The sequence below is a fragment of the Pseudophryne corroboree genome, chromosome 4, assembly GCF_028390025.1.
Source record: "Pseudophryne corroboree isolate aPseCor3 chromosome 4, aPseCor3.hap2, whole genome shotgun sequence".
NCBI lineage: Eukaryota > Metazoa > Chordata > Amphibia > Anura > Myobatrachidae > Pseudophryne > Pseudophryne corroboree.
In genome coordinates, this window is record NC_086447.1 from 733,806,505 (window position 1) to 733,828,573 (window position 22,069).

Sequence of the window (22,069 nt, forward strand, 5' to 3'; positions counted from 1 at the left end):
TATATATATATATATATATATATATATTACATATACATACATACACACACACACACACACACACACACACATACACATACATACACACTAGGGACAATAACATGGCATCCTTATCTAGGGTTTCAATCTCTGCTGATAAGGTATCTCTCTACGCTGCTACAGCGCTATAAACCCATGCCGACACAATCGCCTGTCTGAGTAGTGTACCAGAATGTGTGTAAATGGACTTCAAAGTACTTTTACTGCATGCTATCTGCAGGATCCATGAGGATAGCTGTTAAGTCAGCGCTACCTTTTTGGGTAAGCGTGTCAATGCCTTGTACACTGTAGGGGAAGATTCCCATCGTATCCTGGCCCCATTAGGGAAAGGATACTCCCTGAGAATTCTTTTTGGGAAGCTGCAGCTTCTTGTCTGGAGATTCCCGCTCTTTTTCTTCATGAGAGGAGGGAAATTTACCTCAGCTTTCTTCCCCTTAAACATGTGTACCCTCGTGTCAGGGACAGATGAGTCATCAGTGATATGCAAAACATCTTTTATTACAATAATCATATATTGAATACTTTTCTGCCAGTCTTGGCAGTACTTTGCATCATCGTAGTCGACACTGGAGTCAGACTCCGTGTCGATATCAGTGTCTATTATTTTGGATAGTGAGCGTTGTGAGACTCTGAAAATCTCTGTGACATAGGGACAGACATGGGTAGATTCCCTGTCTGTTCTCTAATCTTTTGTAATAAATTCATCTTAGCACTTAATTTCACATATCCAATCAGGTGTCGGCGTTGTCGACGGAGACACCACACACACACACATTTGCTTCATCTCTTCCTTAGGAGAGCCTTTTACCGCAAACATGTCGACACACATGTACCGACACACTCCACATACACACACAGGGAATCTCTTATCTGAAGACAGGTTCCCCCTTAGGCCCTTTGGAGAGACAGAGAGAGAGTATGCCAGCACACACCCCAGCGCTATATGACCCAGGAAAAAACACAATGTTTACCCAGTAGCGCTGGTGTAATTTATAATCGCCAAATATGTGCCCCCCCTCTACTTTAAAACCCTCTTTCACCGTGTGTCAAGCAGGGGAGAGTTCGGGGAGCTTCCTCTCAGCGGTGCTGTGGAGAAAAAATGGCGCTGGTGAGTGCTGAGGGAGAAGCCCCGCCCCCTCGGCGGCGGGCTTCTGTCCCGCTCAAACTTACTAAAATATGGCGGGGGCTCTTTTATATACATGTACAGTGCCCACCTGTACATGTATATAGTCTTTTGCCATAAGAGGTGTTTATATTGCTGCCTAGGGCGCCCCCCCCTGCGCCCTTACAGTGACCGGAGTGTGTGAGGTGTGTGGAGCAATGACGCACAGCTGCAGTGCTGTGCGTTACCTCAGTGAAGCTCTGAAGGCTTCTGCCGCCTGAGACGTCTTCTGACTTCGTTTCTTCTGGGTCTGTGAGGAGAACGGCGGCGCGGCTCTGGGAGTGAACGCCCAGGACGAACATGTGTTCACCCCCTCTGGAGCTAATGGTGTCCATTAGCCGAGGAAGCAGAGCCTATCATTTAAGTAGGTCTGCCCCTCTCTCCTCAGTCCCTCGATGCAGGGAGCCTGTTGCCCGCAGTGCTCCCTGTAAAAATACAGAAAAAATCCCAACAAAAATGCTTTCTAGGCAGAGAACTCAGGGGAGCTCCCTGCAGTGCACCCATTCTCCTCTGGGCACAGTGTAAAACCGAGGTCTGGAGGAGGGGCATAGAGGGAGGAGCCAGTGCACACCCAGAATTAAAGCTTTCTTAAAGTGCCCTATCTCCTGCGGAGCCCGTCTATTCCCCATGGTCCTTACGGAGTCCCCAGCATCCTCTAGGACGTTACAGAAATATATAAAAACACAACACTAAAAAAGGATGAGCATTACCCAACTGCTGGATCTTCCTGCGCTGCTCATATTTCTTTCTGTAGATACTTGCTCTGAACTCCTCCAGTGAAAGCTCAGAATCCCCACAGAAGAGTTTGTCCTTACAGTACATGGTAACCTGCTTGAATTCGGAGGATGAAGATGAGGCAGGGTGAGGCACTACTGCCGACTTGGAGATGGTGACCAATTTATTCCTAGCAAATAGAACACACACAACTGTAAGAATGCAAGCCACGTATATATCCTTTAGTTAATGTAATGTAAACACTTAAATGAGATTTCACATGGAAGCAGTATAGATTATAATGTAAATGATCTGCTAATACAGTAGACAATGCAGATGATCATGGATTCAGCATCCAGCAGCTCTCTTATAGAGGCAGATGTATTAAGTCTGGATAAGTGATAAATCAGTGATAAGTGGGAGGTGATAAAGCACCAGCCAATCATTACGAATGTAAAAAATGACAGTTAGGAGCTGATTGGCTGGTGCGTTATCACCTTGCACTTATCACTGCTTTATCACTTCTCCAGGCTTAACACATCTGCCTCATAGTCTGCTATTAGCAGAACAGGGAAAAGTTTTGTATGGACATATTCACATGTCTTGTGTTATATGCCTGACATGTGATACATTCACTGACCATGTACAAATAACAAACTAAGATGCGACATAAGGATCAATGATCCCCACTGCTCATATAAATTATCATATTGTAAAAAGTCCCAAAGCTAAAAGGATTTTTCTCTTTCATCCACTAGGGGACACTGGAGTCCTATACAGTAGGGGTGTGAAGCCTTGAACCGGAGGTGTGGCACAATCTAAAATTAACATTGTCTGCACAGCCGGCTCCTCCCCCATCACATCCCTCCTCCCTCAGTTTGAAAAATTGTGCTGTAGGTACAGCACGTGGAGCACTGAGCTCCTGACTAAAAATCTGTAAAGGGCTGCGTCAACCTAACAAAAGGGGGACAAGCCTACCTTATATCGGAGAGACAAAGATCCCTATTGAAGGGACCTGCATCTCTCCACAGGAGATCCTCCAAAAACAACTAATAGTGAGTACTGGTCGCATAGCTTAGGCTAGGGTCTTCCAGATAGTATATATATATATATTTTTCCCCTCTTTCTCTCTTAGAACTTTAATCTAATGCAGTTTAAAACTCCCTTTGATAAAGCTAATCAGGGAGGGACGGCAGAGCGACGGTGGGCGGCGTGTGGGAGCCTTGGTGCGGCGCAGGGCTCAGCCTGTCTTCCCTGTGAGCAGGGGGGGGTGGGGGGGACGGCAGAGCGGCGAGCTGCACAGCGGACGAGTAGACCCACAGGTGGAGCAGAGCACAGGCGCCGCTACGGGAGACGGTCCCGGCGCGCGCCGGCCAGCGGGTCCGGAGCGCGCCGAATAGAGAACTCGGCGCGCACCAGCGGCCAGCGTGAGGGGGTCAGAAAAGCATCAGGACTGGACGCACTAAAGCAGCGCATAGACAAGGAAGGTATGCGCAAAGCCCAATCATAACAGTGCTGCTGGCTCTTTTTCTAAAACTTACATTTAGTGGGGGCCATGTTTCTTCGTTTTGGCGCCAGGCTGAGGTAAGGGATGGGTCCTCCCCCTCCCCCCCTCAGTAGTGTACATAGGGGAAAGTTTTTTTTTTTGTTTTTTTTTATAAAAGAATTAGCTCCCCCTGCTGCACTGCCTGGATAGTGCATGCATTCATATAGGAGAAAAGAATTAGCTCCCCCTGCTGCACTGCCTGGATAGTGCATGCATTAATATAGGAGAGGGATCGTTAGGTAACAACTCCCTCTGCTGGTGTAATGTATATATACAATATATGAGGATCTCCTGAAAAGTAATCAAACTTTACAAATTCTGTTTTCAAGGGACTTCTGTTTCAAAGATCCCGGAGAAAATACACGGAAGCAAGCCAACTCTAACATCATAGCTGATTTACAGTTGGGGTGTGAGGGTTGCGAGTCGGCTGGTGTTTTATTTTAATTTTGTTGGCCTGTTCCTTTTATTAAAAAAAAGGACAGGTAATTCCAGCCGGATCCAATACCTTCGCTTCCATCATCTCCCAGTCTTTCTCTTCCTAGTTTAAAGGGTGAAAGCGCTGCGTGCTACTCTGGTAAAGGGTTTAAACTAAAAAAAAAACATGTCTAAGGCAACCAAGACCTCAAAGACCTGCTATGTTTGTACGAAATGTAACAAGAAGAGCACGCGGGTTGGCAGCTCCGGGGTGTGCGACTCCTGCTTAGACAAGGACGCTCCACCCGGGAACAGTGCTCTGGCTAAGGCATGGGAAGACAACCTTGCTAATAGAATCTCCAAGGAGATGGCAGAATCGCGCAAGCAGCAATCGGAATGGGCTGCGGGATTCTCAAAGACGATAGAGGAATTTCTCATCAGGTTAACGCCGCCCGCACACGCAGAAACGAGTGTGCGCAAGGCTGTTAAAAGAATTCTTCCTATTATACCAGAATCTGAGGAGGAAGAGGGTTTTCTTCTGGATACGGAAGAAGGTGAGTTAATTGAACCTAACCTAGACGCCGATTTTCCTGAAGAGGACTAGGCAATCTCGGGTCTGGACTCCTTAATTGACGCGGTAAAGGACATCCTCAGCTTTAAGGAAGAGGAAATCCGGGAGCCGGAAGATTTCGATTTGTTCGAATCCCAAAAGCCGCGTTCAGCAGTGTTCCCCATTCCTAAATCCCTCCAATCTCAGATGGAGGAGGCTTGGAAACAACCTGAAAAACACTTTCAATTTCCGAAATGGTTTCAGGTAACTTACCCCCTACCTAAGGGTGTTCTGGATAAGTGGGAGTCTCCGCCGGTAGTGGATGCTTCCCTAGGAAGGTTGTCAAAGAAGACAATCATGCCAATTCCTAACGTAACTACTTTAAAGGATGCGTCAGACCATAAAGTTGACACTGCGTTAAAATCAATCTTTGTAGCAGCAGGTGCAGCGCAGAGACCTGCGATCGTCTGTGCTTGGGTCAACAAGGCCATGGGTGCATGGTCCGACCGTATTGTACAAGCTATTGAGGAGGAAAATAGCTTAGAAGAGATTACCCAACTGGCTGAACACATTCGAGAATCTGCTTCATACTTGTGTCAAGCTTCTAAGGATATTAGCAGAATAGCATCGCGCATATCTGCATCGGCCATATCGGCTAGAAGGATTTTATGGCTCAGAGAATGGCAAGGAGACTCTGACACCAAGAAGGCGGTAGAATCCATCCCCTTTGGGGGTGAAATGCTGTTCGGACCAGAGTAGGACAAGTGGATTTCGCAGGCTACAGCGGGGAAGTCCACTTTTCTGCCTACTCCTTATACGAGAACCGCTCCACGAACTAGGAGAGGTTATTCGGGACCAGCGTTTACTTCATTTAGATCACAGTCCTTTCGAGCCCGAGGTAGGGGTTTCGGTACACAAGCACGTGGGGGCAGAGGCCGCTCGCAGGCAGCAACCAGAAAGCAGGATAAACCTGCTGACAAGACCGTGGCATGACGGCCTCCCAGCTCACCTGGGGTCCCCCTTGGTGGGCGGCCGACTGGAAGGTTTTCAGGACATCTGGGACAAAACCTCACCAGAACTTTGGGTGAACAACTTAATCTCTCATGGATACAAACTGGAATTTCAACAGAGGCCTCACAGTCAGTTTTTTTACAACAGGATTGCCTCAGTGCCCTCAAAAAGCAAGGGCACTACGGGCAGCAATTCTAAAATTGCTACAAGCAGAGGTCATTATTCCGGTTCCCGCTTCTCAGAGAGGAACGGGGTTCTATTCCAATCTTTTTGTCGTGCCAAAGCCAGACGGGACGGTCAGACCAATACTCAATTTAAAAGTTTTCAACCAGTTTTTAAGGGTCTACAAATTCAAGATGGCATCAATCCAATCAGTCATTGCAGGCTTAGAACAGGGCGAGTTCATGGTATCCATGGACATAAAGGATGCATATCTGCATATTCCAATCTGGACTCCTCACCAGGCTTACTTAAGGTTCGCACTGGTGGCGGATCACTACCAATTCCGGGCCTTGCCGTTTGGTCTAGCATCAGCCCCAAGAATTTTCACAAAGATCATGGCGATCATGGTTGCAGGACTGAGACTGTTGGGGGTCACGATTATACCTTATCTGGACGATTTACTGATCAAGGCTCCATCTCAGAATCGACTGCTCAAGGATGTTCAGACATCCCATCAATTTCTAATTCAACATGGATGGATTGTCAATTTCCAAAAGTCCAACCACATACCGACTCAACGGATTCAATTCCTCGGTCTCATCTTGGACACGGTCCTATTACGCGTGTTCCTACCAGAGAACAAGGTCCAGGACCTACAGAGATTAGTGGCTCAGGTACTGAGGACGCAAACAGTTTCTCTGCACCTCTGTGTGCAACTTCTCGGGGAGATGGTGGCGTCGTTCAAAGCTCTCCAGTACGGCAGACTTCATTCCCGACCATTCCAAATAAACCTCATTGCTCAGGGAGCAGGCTCGCACTGGCTTCTCCATCGGAGAATCCGACTTCAACCACAAGTTTGGGTCTCCTTGATATGGTGGTCGTTACACAAGAACCTTGCAGCCGGCAAGAAATGCGGCATTTGGGATTGGAGGATCCTGACGACGGACGCCAGTCTCAGAGATTGGGGAGCCGTCCTAGAGGACCATCAGTTTCAAGGACGGTGGACGCTACAGGAGAGCAAACTACCCATAAATATCCTCGAACTAAGAGCAGTTTACAATGCACTTCTCTTAGCAGAAGACCTAGTCATGAATCAACACATCAGGATTCAGTCAGACAATGTCACGACGATGGCTTACATAAACAGTCAAGGAGGAACAAAGAGCAGGATGGCGTTAAAGGAAGCCACAAAGATCTTGTTGTGGGCAGAAAGACGAGACATCATTCTCTCGTCAGTGTTCATTCCAGGTGTGGAGAACTGGGAAGCAGATTACCTCGGTCGCCAGGACATGCATCCGGGACAGTGGACAAAGGAAAAAAATGGGTATAACTTATCCAGCGCTGTTGTTTTAAATGTAGATTATATACAAGCAATTCTGGTATAGCTTTTCTTATGGCAATATCCAATGATTCAAACGATATATGAGGAAGAGAAAAAGGTATAATATAGTGAAGTACAATTTTATATGTTTTTAATGACTTAAAAAAATTCTCGCTCCATACAATGCATATACAGCAGTGTGTCCAGCACAGGTATAGTGAATGTAATTACCAGAGTCCTTTGAACTGAGCAAACAGTTCAAATCAGCATGTACAGAGCGAGTCCCGGGCACCCTTGATGTTAGGCAATGCTGCAGTGGATACTCCGGCGTCACAGTCACACATCCGTCCTGGGCGTTCTTTGCTGTCACCTCCAACGCGTTTCCACCCCCTGCACTGGGGTCTTTTTCAAGGAGTTTGTGTATGGAGCTTCCAGAACCATGAGTATTTAAAAGACCTCTAACCAATCAGAGCACTCTAATAACAGCTGGTCTCTATTACAATAATTCCCTAATTGTCCCACGACCAGCTGTACCCGTGGTGCGTTCCTATGGTTACATAACATCACTACCGGTCGCTGCCTTTAATGCACTACATTTCCCATAGTGCCTTGCTAGTCAGCTGCTGCCGTCCGTGTATTTCTATAGTGACGTGACGTCACTTCCGGTCGCTATCTTCAAAGCACTTCATTTCCCCTGGTGCCTCGTCAGTACACTGCGGCCGTCAATGTGTTGCCATGGTCACTTTATCACACTTCCGCTGACGGGCTACAGGGACACTACATCTCCCACAATGCTCCCAGTAGTGAATGTCCGTTTCTATGGTGATCTGCTACGTCACTTCCGTTCCGCGACTCCCTTATTAAAAACTAAATGTTATGTTTAATATCCTTGGAGCCGTGGTATTTTAACCCTTAGCAGTGTAGGCGGATGATCCCAGAAGCTGTTTTTGATAAAACATACAGTATGTAAGCGGGCAATATAGGTAAATAAGAACATATATTAAAATATACATTGCGGATATCAATTAAACCCTCCATTAAAAACATTCCCCACATAATATAGTGTAATCCATAATACAAAGTAACAGTGCTTATGGTAAAGTGCAAGTGCTCCATAATACTGGTGTCAATAAAACTGGTGTCAATAAAAAGGGGGGCGGGGAGGACATGTTGTACTGATGTCCTCCCATGGTGTCAGTGAAAAGAGGGCAGGGAGGACATGTTATATAAATGTCTAACCCTGGTTCAAGGTATTTATAAAAACCATTTAATTTCAAAATCGGAGTTGAGGCCCCCAGGTTTTAAAGTCCCCAACTCAAAAATTAATTTCATTTCGGCCTTCGCTAATTGGGCCGCCAGGTCCCTTTGTCTACGATGACCCTGTATGTGCCTTAAACCAAAAAATCTCCTAATTTCAGACGTTTTACTGTTGTGCTTCAGTCTGAAATGTTCGGATAGGGCGTGGGTTTGTAGGCCTTTCTTTACATTACGGAGATGCTCGCCTATTCTTACTTTAAGCGGTCTTGATGTGCGGCCTATATAATATAGACCGCAAGAACATTCTATCCCGTAAATTACATTCTTGATGTTGCATGTGATGAATTCATTGATTTTCTCTGTCTTGTTATTAATAGTTACTTCTACAAGTTTTTTATTATCTCCTTTCACTTCTTTGCATCCAATACAGGATCCACATCTGTAGAAACCTTTTGATTTTATGGAACCCGGTCTGGTTTTGTCTGATGGAAGTAGACTTTTGACGACCTTAGATCCAATAGTGGGCGCCCTTCTATAGATACATTTTGGTCTGGTGGGCAGAAGTTTCCCAATCACGGGGTCCTTCCTTAAGATCCCCCAATGTTTTGATAGAATCCTTTCCAGATATTTGTATTGGCTATTGTAGGTAGTGATGAAAGCCCAATTCTGGAATGATGGGTTGTCTTTTGATTTTAGTTTTTTCGTGAGTAGAGATTTCCTATCTATTTTTTCTACTTGGTGAGAAGCTTCCTCAATGACATTCTCCTTATATCCCGAGGCTGTAAATTTATCCTTCATGGATTCTGCCTGTTGGATGTAATTTTCATTTTTTGAGCAGTTGCGTTTCAATCGTCTAAGTTGTCCCCCAGGGATTGATCCCAGCCAATTCGGGTGATGGCAACTCATTGCCTGGAGAAATGTGCCCGAATCAGTCGGTTTAGTGAAACACTTTGTCTGGATATGGCCATCTTCTATATACAGTGTGATATCCAGAAAATCGACTGTGGTTTCGCTGCTATTAAATGAAAATTCGATGTTAAAATCATTGGAGTTAAGGTAGAGGAAGAACTCCTCAAGGGATTCTTTACCGCCTTTCCATGTAAAAAACACGTCATCTATATAACGTGACCAGGACACCAGGTTCGCTTCGAAAGGGTTATTGTTCCATATCCTTTCATTTTCCCAATACCCCATAAAGATATTGGCATAGCTCGGAGCGAACCTGGTGCCCATGGTGGTGCCCACCTTTTGTACATAAAAATCATCATCATAAAGGAAATAATTGTTAGTTAAAATGAAGTGGACTCCTTCACTGATGAATTCCTGTAATTTAATGTCTAGTGGACTTCTTTCTAGGAAGTTTTTCACCGCTCTTTCTCCTCTTTCGTGGTCAATGATTGAATATAAGGAGCGGACATCCGCTGTTACCATGATGAGGCCTTCTTCCCAAGTGATAGTCTCTAAAGAATTTAAAAACTCTGTGGTGTCTTTAAGATGGGATTTATTTTTTAAAACCAAGGGCTGTAAATAAAAGTCAATGAATTCGGATAAATTGGCAGTGACCGAATTGATGCCTGAAACTATCGGTCTCCCCGGTGGGTGCGTGGGGTTTTTATGGATTTTTGGGAGGATATATAATACCGGGGTCATAGGTTCACTTTGAAATAAGAATTTGAATTCTTTCTCCCCTAATACCTTTATCTTCCGATATTTGTCCAGCAAGATCTCCAAGTTGTTAAGTATACCTTCGGTGGGATCGGCACGAAAACTTGGAGATCTTGATGGACAAATAATCGGAAGATAAAGGTATTAGGGGAGAAAGAATTCAAATTCTTATTTCAAAGTGAACCTATGACCCCGGTATTATATATCCTCCCAAAAATCCATAAAAACCCCACGCACCCACCGGGGAGACCGATAGTTTCAGGCATCAATTCGGTCACTGCCAATTTATCCGAATTCATTGACTTTTATTTACAGCCCTTGGTTTTAGAAAATAAATCCCATCTTAAAGACACCACAGAGTTTTTAAATTCTTTAGAGACTATCACTTGGGAAGAAGGCCTCATCATGGTAACAGCGGATGTCCGCTCCTTATATTCAATCATTGACCACGAAAGAGGAGAAAGAGCGGTGAAAAACTTCCTAGAAAGAAGTCCACTAGACATTAAATTACAGGAATTCATCAGTGAAGGAGTCCACTTCATTTTAACTAACAATTATTTCCTTTATGATGATGATTTTTATGTACAAAAGGTGGGCACCACCATGGGCACCAGGTTCGCTCCGAGCTATGCTAATATCTTTATGGGGTATTGGGAAAATGAAAGGATATGGAACAATAACCCTTTCGAAGCGAACCTGGTGTCCTGGTCACGTTATATAGATGACGTGTTTTTTACATGGAAAGGCGGTAAAGAATCCCTTGAGGAGTTCTTCCTCTACCTTAACTCCAATGATTTTAACATCGAATTTTCATTTAATAGCAGCGAAACCACAGTCGATTTTCTGGATATCACACTGTATATAGAAGATGGCCATATCCAGACAAAGTGTTTCACTAAACCGACTGATTCGGGCACATTTCTCCAGGCAATGAGTTGCCATCACCCGAATTGGCTGGGATCAATCCCTGGGGGACAACTTAGACGATTGAAACGCAACTGCTCAAAAAATGAAAAATTACATCCAACAGGCAGAATCCATGAAGGATAAATTTACAGCCTCGGGATATAAGGAGAATGTCATTGAGGAAGCTTCTCACCAAGTAGAAAAAATAGATAGGAAATCTCTACTCACGAAAAAACTAAAATCAAAAGACAACCCATCATTCCAGAATTGGGCTTTCATCACTACCTACAATAGCCAATACAAATATCTGGAAAGGATTCTATCAAAACATTGGGGGATCTTAAGGAAGGACCCCGTGATTGGGAAACTTCTGCCCACCAGACCAAAATGTATCTATAGAAGGGCGCCCACTATTGGATCTAAGGTCGTCAAAAGTCTACTTCCATCAGACAAAACCAGACCGGGTTCCATAAAATCAAAAGGTTTCTACAGATGTGGATCCTGTATTGGATGCAAAGAAGTGAAAGGAGATAATAAAAAACTTGTAGAAGTAACTATTAATAACAAGACAGAGAAAATCAATGAATTCATCACATGCAACATCAAGAATGTAATTTACGGGATAGAATGTTCTTGCGGTCTATATTATATAGGCCGCACATCAAGACCGCTTAAAGTAAGAATAGGCGAGCATCTCCGTAATGTAAAGAAGGGCCTACAAACCCACGCCCTATCCGAAGATTTCAGACTGAAGCACAACAGTAAAACGTCTGAAATTAGGAGATTTTTTGGTTTAAGGCACATACAGGGTCATCGTAGACAAAGGGACCTGGCGGCCCAATTAGCGAAGGCCGAAATGAAATTAATTTTTGAGTTGGGGACTTTAAAACCTGGGGGCCTCAACTCCGATTTTGAAATTAAATGGTTTTTATAAATACCTTGAACCAGGGTTAGACATTTATATAACATGTCCTCCCTGCCCTCTTTTCACTGACACCATGGGAGGACATCAGTACAACATGTCCTCCCCGCCCCCCTTTTTATTGACACCAGTTTTATTGACACCAGTATTATGGAGCACTTGCACTTTACCATAAGCACTGTTACTTTGTATTATGGATTACACTATATTATGTGGGGAATGTTTTTAATGGAGGGTTTAATTGATATCCGCAATGTATATTTTAATATATGTTCTTATTTACCTATATTGCCCGCTTACATACTGTATGTTTTATCAAAAACAGCTTCTGGGATCATCCGCCTACACTGCTAAGGGTTAAAATACCACGGCTCCAAGGATATTAAACATAAAACATTTAGTTTTTAATAAGGGAGTCGCGGAACGGAAGTGACGTAGCAGATCACCATAGAAACGGACATTCACTACTGGGAGCATTGTGGGAGATGTAGTGTCCCTGTAGCCCGTCAGCGGAAGTGTGATAAAGTGACCATGGCAACACATTGACGGCCGCAGTGTACTGACGAGGCACCAGGGGAAATGAAGTGCTTTGAAGATAGCGACCGGAAGTGACGTCACGTCACTATAGAAATACACGGACGGCAGCAGCTGACTAGCAAGGCACTATGGGAAATGTAGTGCATTAAAGGCAGCGACCGGTAGTGATGTTATGTAACCATAGGAACGCACCACGGGTACAGCTGGTCGTGGGACAATTAGGGAATTATTGTAATAGAGACCAGCTGTTATTAGAGTGCTCTGATTGGTTAGAGGTCTTTTAAATACTCATGGTTCTGGAAGCTCCATACACAAACTCCTTGAAAAAGACCCCAGTGCAGGGGGTGGAAACGCGTTGGAGGTGACAGCAAAGAACGCCCAGGACGGATGTGTGACTGTGACGCCGGAGTATCCACTGCAGCATTGCCTAACATCAAGGGTGCCCGGGACTCGCTCTGTACATGCTGATTTGAACTGTTTGCTCAGTTCAAAGGACTCTGGTAATTACATTCACTATACCTGTGCTGGACACACTGCTGTATATGCATTGTATGGAGCGAGAATTTTTTTAAGTCATTAAAAACATATAAAATTGTACTTCACTATATTATACCTTTTTCTCTTCCTCATATATCGTTTGAATCATTGGATATTGCCATAAGAAAAGCTATACCAGAATTGCTTGTATATAATCTACATTTAAAACAACAGCGCTGGATAAGTTATACCCATTTTTTTCCTTTGTACACGTTTTGTGGTGGGGGTTGGAGGAATCCTCTAGTTGTTGGTATTTCTGATCTGGCTGCATATTGTTCTCTCTTTAGCGCACTACACTGGGGTCTTACACCTTTGTTTATCCGGGAGAGTGGTGCCTACATCCACGATTTTCAACATGGTTGTGAGAAGATGGGGTCTGCCTCAGGTGGACCTAATGGCGTCTCGACAAAACCATCAGCTGCCCAGATATGTGTCAAGGACTTGAGATCCAGCAGCAGAAGGAGTGGACGCATTAACACTTCCTTGGTGTTACAGGAGGGTTTACATATTTCCACCATTCCCACTCATACCCAGGGTTCTGAAGAGGGTAAAGCAGGAACGAGCGTGGGCCATTCTAATCGCACCAGATTGGCCCCGCAGGAGTTGGTACTCAGACCTGCGGGGGTTACTTGCGGAAGATCCTTGGAGGTTACCTCAGAGAGAGGACCTGCTATCTCAGGGACCGTTCCTACACCCCGACCTGAACAGGCTGCGTTTGACGGCGTAAATATGAGCAAAACAAGAAATACCAACTGCGCTGACATATAAATTCAATTTTTATATTAATTAAAATCAATTGCACAAATACACATACACATATTAAAATAATGCGGCACTAATGATGCCAAAAAATTTATATTGAAACTGAGCCTTAATAAGCCACTCTCTGACAACAATTATTCACTCAGGGCAGTCTTTGTGCAAAATTGCCGGCATATGCCACTGATTACTGGAAGATGGAAAAAGTCCTGCAACACATGCGTTTGTATAAATGGAATGGCGTCCAGGTAGTGAAGAATAGTTACCAAGTCCCTGGTGGTAATTCAGCCGGGTATCCCACCTAGCGGGGTTCTGGAGTGATCTCTCTATCCCACGCAGTGAAGATCGTGGTTCTCCCTTTATTAATGCCCACACTGAAGGGACTGGAATCTCCTGATGAAAGGCAAAGTCCTGTATAACGCCTGCAGGAATCCTCAGGAACGCCCTGGTCGGAGATGTGGCCCCCCTAATACGTTTCACTGTCACTTGGCAGCTTTATCAAAGGTGCGTTTGACAGCGTGGCTATTGAAACCCGGATCTTAAGAAACAGAGGGATTCCACGAACGGCCATTCCTACAATGATTGCCGCTAGGAAGCCGGTCACAGCCAGGCACTACTACAGGATTTGGAGACGGTACATGGCTTGGTGTCAGGAACGGGGATGGAATTCAACGAACTTCCATTTTTCTCGACTTCTACTTTACCTTCAGGCCGGTCTAGAGGGAGGGCTCAGACTGGGCTCTCTGAAGGTTCAGATTTCGTCTCTCTCCATCCTTTTTCAACAGCGGCTAGCATCCTTGCCAGAGATTCAAACCATTTTACAGGGGGATCTGAGGATTCAACCCCCTTTTCGTCCTCCCACGGCACCATGGGACTTAAATTTGGTGTTAGAATATTTGAAGTCACCGACTTTTGAGCCGTTGACAAGAACAGACCTGAAATAGCTCTCTTGGAAGGTCACGTTATTACTTGCCTTGGCTTCGGCTAGGCGGGTTTCTGAGTTGGGAGCCTTATCCTGTAAGAGTCCTTTCTTAGTTTTTCATGAGGATAGGGCGGAACTCCGTACAAGAGCAGACTTCCTTCCGAAGGTGGTTTCGGGGTTTCACGTAAACCAGCCAATAGTGGTCCCATCTTTCCAGGGTCTCACAGATGAGGACGTGTCATTGGATGTTGTCCGAGCTTTACGGGTATACGTACAGGTTACGTCGTCTTTCAGAAAGTCGGACCATTTGTTTGTTCTTTATGATGGGCCAAAGAAGGGTTGGCCGGCATCTAAGCAGTCTTTGTCTAGATGGATTAGACTTGCCATTCGGCAAGCTTATATTTCCTGTGGCAAACAGGTTCCGGTTCAGACGGGTGCTCATACTACCCGATCAGTGGGTGCCTCGTGGGCGGCTGCCAGGGGTGCTTCCACTACTCAACTTTGCAGAGCGGCGACGTGGTCTTCAGCCCACACGTTCGCGAAATTTTACAAGTTTGATACTTTTGCGTCCGGAGAATCTAAGTTCGGACGTTTAGTTTTGCAGGCCACCGACAGCACTCCCTCCCTGGGGGAAAACTTTGGGACGTCCCCTACTGTATAGGACTCCAGTGTCCCCTAGTGGATGAAAGAGAAGAGAGGATTTTGGTACTTACCGATCAATCCATTTCTCTGAATCCTCTAGGGGACACTGGACGTCCGCCTCGGTGCTGTCAACCTGCTGTGTTCAAAGTTCTTGTTTTAAACAGTTCGTACAAACAGCGTTCCTTATTCGGTTAAGAGTTCTTGGCCGCTGTTTGATATGTTGTACGGTTCGGTTCCTCGCCATGTGCTATAGTGTCATGTCCTATTCTCTCAGTCAAATTTTTCAAACTGAGAGAGGAGGGATGTGAAGGGGGAGGAGCTGGCTGTGCAGACAATGTTAATTTTAGATTGTGCCACACCTCCGGTTCAAGGCTTCACACCCCTACTGTATAGGACTCCAATGTCCCCTAGAGGATTCAGAGAAATGGATTTATCGGTAAGTACCAAAATCCTCTTTTTTTCCCATGAAGTTTTGAACAGAGACAGTGGCCAATGGGATAACCATAACTTATGTTAGTGCTACACATACAGTATTCATGCATCTAAGTATTGGTTTATCAGTTACATAGGGACAATATAGAGTACATGCATAGAACACAATGTAACTTATGTTGCCACTCTTTATTATGCATCATTAGAGATTGCTGCATTCACACATTTTATATTACATTCTCTGTGTGAACACAACAAAAACCAGCAAATAACACACAAAAAAAAAAAAGGTGAAACCTTCATACTATGGTAGAAATGTAATAGGATACGACTTGCAGACATCAGCGAGATCCTGGAAATTCTGCCAAATGTTTTAAGGTGGCAGTTATTTACATGGCAAATCCACGGTGGGTTTGCCTTTTAAATAATTGCCACTTTAAAAACTGGGCACTCTCCATGATCTTGCTGATGTCTGCAAGTAGCAGACTATTACTTTTCCCATATACTGTACATTTGAGTATTTTTAAAAATGCAGCTGAACATTCCGTACATAAAAGCTCATTTTAGAACAACCAGCACAGAAAGAAAAGGACTTTAAGTGTTTCCTGATAAGAATGATCAACAGAAATGAGGACAGAGCACTTACATCCTGGACTCAAATGAACAGAGGGGCACTTCAGATGGTTTCACAATTGGATTCGGAATTCCTGTAGTGTTCTAGATGGTGTGAAGGAAAGAAAGGAGTAACAAACAGAAAAGCATTACAATACATATTGCATAATTAAACTCTTTACCTCTTTATTAGTCTTTACGCATCCATACAAGGTACACAATAAATGCAGTTTACAGTTATACACACCACAACAATAGATTGACTTGTACAAAACATGTCAGCAAATTATGGGACCCATATTCAGTATCAATTGGGAAAAACCCAGATGGGCGATTATCAAAATCCAACATGTTAGAAATCCCCGACTCGCTGCTTCCATTCAATTTTGGGTCTGAAAACTGCGAATCGAAGATTTCCAACATGTTGACGATCATTGGATACATAACCATCTATCTGCAGATTGTCACAGGGTGATCTCATCTGCAGTTGCTAAATACAGATGTTATATGTGATTGGTTTGCCTCATTAAACTTCTCATAGAGGACTTCACAATTAACATTATACAACTAGTCAAACATTGCCTGAGTGACCCTTACAAGGGGTTATGAAATCATTAGTTACCTGACATTTGCCATGTGACAAGGATTCTGTATCAGATGCCGGTGCCATCTGATTTATAATCTGGGAATCTCTTAGCGGCTGCACAGAAAGAGCTAAGGGAGTGAGAAAGAGAAGAAACATCAATTAGAATAGGCAAAATGTCTACACAGATACAATGAAATGAACATTTATATTTACACACAATTTATAAATGTTGTATACAATTTCAATTTGAAGGTACACGACTCAGTAAGTCAAGGGTGTGAAGCAAAAAGGAGATTTATAGTAAGAACTTACCTTTGTTAAATCTCTTTCTGTGAGGTACACTGGATTCCACAGGGAATAACATCGGGGTGTAGAGTTGGATCTTGATCCGAGTCACCAACAGGCTAAAAGCTTCAACTGTTCCCAGGATGCACCGCACCGCCTCCTCTATAACCCCGCCTCCATGCACAGGAGCTCAGTTCTGTTAACCAGTCCAATGCAGTAGCAGGTAAAGAGACGGTAGATGTTAGTCACATAGAACCACGTTCTCACAACAGGAGAAGGGACCAGCGGCTAATGCCATACAAACCCAAAGAAGCTAAGGGCGTCAGGGTGGGCGCCCTGTGGAATCAAGTGTACCTCGCAGAAAGATTTAACCATGGTAAGTCTTACCAAATCTCCTTTTCTGCAGCGGGGTACACTGGGATTCCACAGGGAATAACATCGGGGTTGTCCTAAAGCAGTTCCTCATGGGAGGGGACGCACTGTAGTGGGCACAAGAACACTGCATCCAAAGGAAGCATCCTGGGAGGCGGAAGTATCAAATGCATAGAACCTGATGAACGTGTTCACAGAGGACCACGTAGCCGCCTTGCACAATTGTTCAACGGCACGCCATGGCGGGCCGCCCAAGAAGGTCCAACAGACCGAGTAGAATGGGCCTTGATAGCAGCAGGAGCTGGGAGACCAGCCTGCACATAAGATTGTGTAATCACCATTCTAATCCATCTGGCCAAGGTTTACTTGTTTGCAGGCCAGCCACGTTAGTAAAAACCAAACAGCACGAAGAGGGAATCTGACCTCCTGATAGAGCAGTCCTCTCCACATATATACAGAGAGACCGTACCACATCCAAAGACCACTCTTTGGAGGACAAACCAGGAGAGATAAAGGCCGGAACCACAATGTCTTTATTAAGGTGGAAAGACGACACCACCTTAGGCAAATAACCAGGGCGAGTTCGAAGAGCTGCCCAGTCATGGTGAAATATCAGAAAGGGTGAACGACAGGACAAGTGCCTAGGTCCGACCCCCTCCTAGCAGAGGATATAGCCAAGAGAAACAGGACCTTAAATCGTAAGCCATTTCAGGTCCACAGACTCAAGAGGTTCAAATGGAGACTCTTGCAGGGCGTTAAGAACAACAGACAGATCCCATGGAGCCACAGCAGGGACATAGGGTGTTATGCGGATACAACCTCCCTGAGTAAAAGGTATGAACGTCAGGAATAGACGCAATCTTCCTCTGAAACCACACAGACAAGGCACAAATATGAACCTTGAGGGAGGACAGACAAAGGCCTAAGTCCGGGTCTTGTTGCAGAAAAGCCAGAAGCCATTACGTTCTGAACTTATAGACATCGTAGTTCTTAGCAGCACACCAGGTGAATTAAGAGTTCCAGACCCTGTAGTAAATCCGAGCCGAAGCTGGTTTATGGGCCTTCAGCATAGTTTGGATGACCGCCTCAAAGAATCCTTTTTCCCTCAGGACTGATACTTCAAGAGCCATGCCGTCAAAGCCAGTCTGGCCAGGTCTGGGTAGACACAGGGACCCTGAACAAGGAGGTCTGGGCGTTGAGGAAGAAGTAGAGGACATTCCATCGATAGACCCTGCAGGTCTGAGAACCAAAACCGTCTGGGCCACGCCGGAGTGACCAGAAGCAGGACTCCTCCTTGCCTGAACATCTGCAGTACCCTGGGCAGGAGAGACACTGGGAGGGAACACGTACGGCAGCTGAAATTCCCATGGAATTGCTAGTGCGTCCACGAACGCTGCTTGTGGATCCCTTGTCCTTGCTCCGAAGACCGGAACCTCGTGATTGTGTCGAGACGCCATCAGGTCTACATCTGGTAGGCCCCACCTGTCCACTAGGATTTGAAAAGAACTCCTGATGAAGGCTCCATTCTCCGACGTGTACGTCTTGACCACTGAGGAAATCAGCTTCCCAGTTGAAGACACCCGTAATGAACACTGCCGATATTGCTGGCAGATAGCGTTCCGCCCAACGAAGAATTCTTGACACTTCCATCATTGCAGTGCGGCTTCGAGGGCCGCCTTGATGATTTATGTAAGCCACCACAGTTGCGTTATCCGATTGTACTTGAACAGGCCTGTTCCTTATCAGAGGCAGGGCCAGCGTCAATGCATTGAACACTGCCCGCAGTACCAGAATGTTGATGGAGAGGAGAGACTCCTTCCTTAGTCCAGCAACCCTGAACAGAATGTTGCTCGAACACCGCGCCGCAGCCCCTGAGACGGATATCCATAGTCAAGAGGACCCAGTGAAGAATCCAGAAGGGACAGCCCCTGCTCAACTGTTGATCCTGGAGCCACCAGGCTAGAGACAAGCGGACCTCCGGAGTCAGGTATATCATTTGAGACCTTATCCGCTGAGGTAGACTGTCCCACCTGGAGAGGATTAACCGTTGGCGAGGATGAGAATGGAATTGAGCATACTCCACCATGTCGAAAGTCGACACCATCAGGCCTAGTACTTGCATCCCCGAGTGAAGGGACACTCTTGGGCGAGAGAGGAAGTATCTGATCCTGTCCTGAAGCCTCTGGACCTTCTCCGGAGAAACAGCCTCTGGCTGTGTGTATCCAGTAGAGCCCCCAGGTGCACCATGCGCCACGCAGGGACCAGGGAGGACTTTTTCCAATTGATCAGCCACCCGTGGGCTGTGAGGAATTAGCTTGCCAGGATCAGCAGGTCGTCCAGATACGGCAGGATCCCGATTCCCTGTTGACGGAGATGAGCTGTCATCACAGCCATGACCTTCGTGAAAATCTGAGGGGCTGTGGTTAGTCCAAACGACAGAGCCCTGAATTGATAATGGAGGTTGCCAATAGCAAACCGCAGATATTGCTGATGTAAAATGGCAATAGGTATATGCAGGTAAGCATCCCGTATATCCAGGGATACCATGTACTCCCCAGGTTCCTTGGCGTTATAATGGAGCGCAGTGTTTCCATACAGAACTTGGAAACTCTCACAAATTTCTTCAGTGACTTGAGGTTGAGAATAGGCCGGAAAGAACCATTGGGTTTCGGAACTAGAAACAGGGTCGAGTAGTAGCCCCTTCCTTTTTGAGAGATAGGCACTGGCACCACCACACCTGTCTCCAGGAGGTATTGTACAACCAAGTGTAGAGCTTGCGCCTTCAACGGGTCCAATGGGATGACTGTTGTGCAGAACTGGCAAGGTGGACGTCTCTTGAAGGAGACCACGTAACCGTGAGAGACAACTTCCTTTACCCACACGTCTGAAGTGGTCCTTAACCAGACCTGGGTGAACTGCAGAGGTTGGCCTCCCACCCTGGGGTCCCCCAGGGGGAGACCTGTCCAGTCATGCTGCAGGCTTGTCCTGCTTGGAAGCAGGCTGACTGGCAGCCCAGGATTGTTTAGATTTGGGCTAACTGGTCTTGGAAGCACAAGGCTGTCTTGAGTACACCTGACCCTTTGATTTTCCTTTAGTCAGAAAGGAATGAAAAGTAGTACTTTTGCCTTTGGGAGCAGAAGGAGTAGTGTTAGAAAGGGACGCAGTCTTCGCAGAGGCTAAGTCAGTCACGATCTTGTTTAGATCTTCTCCAAAAAGGATGTCTCCCTTAAAAGGGAGCACCTCCAGAGTCTTCTTGGAATCCAGGACCGCAACCAGAGAATACGGCGAGCCAAAACAGACGTAGTGGCCGCTTTGGATGCCATGATGCCCGTCTCAGAGGACGCCTCCTGAATATAGTGGGAGGCGGTGGTAATGTGAGACGGGCACTGTCTGGCAATGTCAGAAATATCCGAAGGTAGCTCATCCTCCAATACCTGGACCCATGCTTCGATACCATTTGCAGCCCAGGAGGCTGCAATAGTCCATGTATCGCCCCATTTAGTGAAAAAATACACATCAGGCATCCCTCCACATGCTTATCTGTCGGTTCCTTCAAGGAGGTGACAGGCAGAGAAGAGGACACCACAATCGTGCGACATGAGAGTCTACCGGAGGTGGAGTTTCCCACTTGGTACTCAACTCCGTAGAGATAGGATAGTGAGCTAGCATCTTCTTAGAGAGGGAGAATTTCTTCCCTGGTGAAGCCCATGCCTCCTGACGTATGTCAATTAAACTGTCAGAGTGAGGGAAAACAACTTTAACCACCTTCTGACGCTTGAATTTATCAGGTTTCTTGGACACAGTAGTGGGATCTGTTTCATCGTCAATCTGGAGAACCATTTTGATAGCTTCCACTAAGTCAGGGACATCAACCTGAGTTACAGGCTCCCCGTCAAAGGCCGCTGAGTCCGAGTCAGTCGGATCAGTATAAGTCCCATCATCACTAGAAGTATCCGAAACATGAGTGGATTGGGAGGAGGAAACCACACGCTTGGAGTGCCCTTTGAACCCAGAGGGCTGAGGTGTAGGCTTCTGTTTAACCAAAGATTTATTCAAAATCTGTATCTGGGCAGACAGAGTGTCTGCCCAAGGCGGATTTGCTACAGGGACAATTTATGGCTGTAATGGCACAGGTAGTCCCACAGGGGGCGTAAGACGTGTTACCAATGTATTTAACATACAGGAGAAGGTAGCCCAGGAGCTACAGGTGGAATGGGAGAGGTATGGGACCCAGCACCCACGTCCCCAGCAGCAGTTTCCCCCCTGGTAAATCCGTGGGATCAGCACTGCCTGAGGCAGGAGCGTCCACAGAATTCCCGCCCTGTGTGTCAGACATAATGAGGAATGTAGCCGTGGGGCACACAGTACAATATAGCCAGACAATAAGAATACCGTATAACAATCCCCTGATTTATGTGCTAATAAAATCAGGACACAAACAGAGAATTAAGTCAGTATGGGGTGACTGAAATACACAGAAAATACACTGAGCTGTATAGACTGTGTAGATATATCCCGACGCACTTATTCTCTCAGGGCACAGAATATAGTGATAGCAAGGGTGTGATACACTAAATGAAAACACACAGCAGCTATAGGAACACTCAGTCACAAATACAATGCAGATATAAAGTGCATAACAATAATACTGCACTGGACAGTCAAATTACAAATGACAATAGATATGTATATGCAGAGCAGCCCTTGCTATAGAAA

The 22,069-nt window shown here is 45.6% G+C and overlaps 1 protein-coding gene across 4 annotated transcripts in view; it reads right to left on the reverse strand.

The window, feature by feature from the left end:
* The window catches only part of BUB1 (BUB1 mitotic checkpoint serine/threonine kinase), a 139,151-nt gene that overhangs the window by 110,732 nt on the left and 6,350 nt on the right, over window positions 1-22,069 (reverse strand). For all 4 annotated transcript variants that reach the window (XM_063918086.1, XM_063918084.1, XM_063918085.1 and 1 more), the window contains exons 6-8: window positions 16,733-16,824; window positions 16,145-16,215; window positions 1,912-2,105 (exon numbers count right to left, since the gene is read on the reverse strand). In XM_063918086.1, coding sequence (XP_063774156.1) covers window positions 1,912-2,105; window positions 16,145-16,215; window positions 16,733-16,824 — 357 coding nt within the window. The remainder of the gene's footprint in view (window positions 1-1,911; window positions 2,106-16,144; window positions 16,216-16,732; window positions 16,825-22,069) is intronic.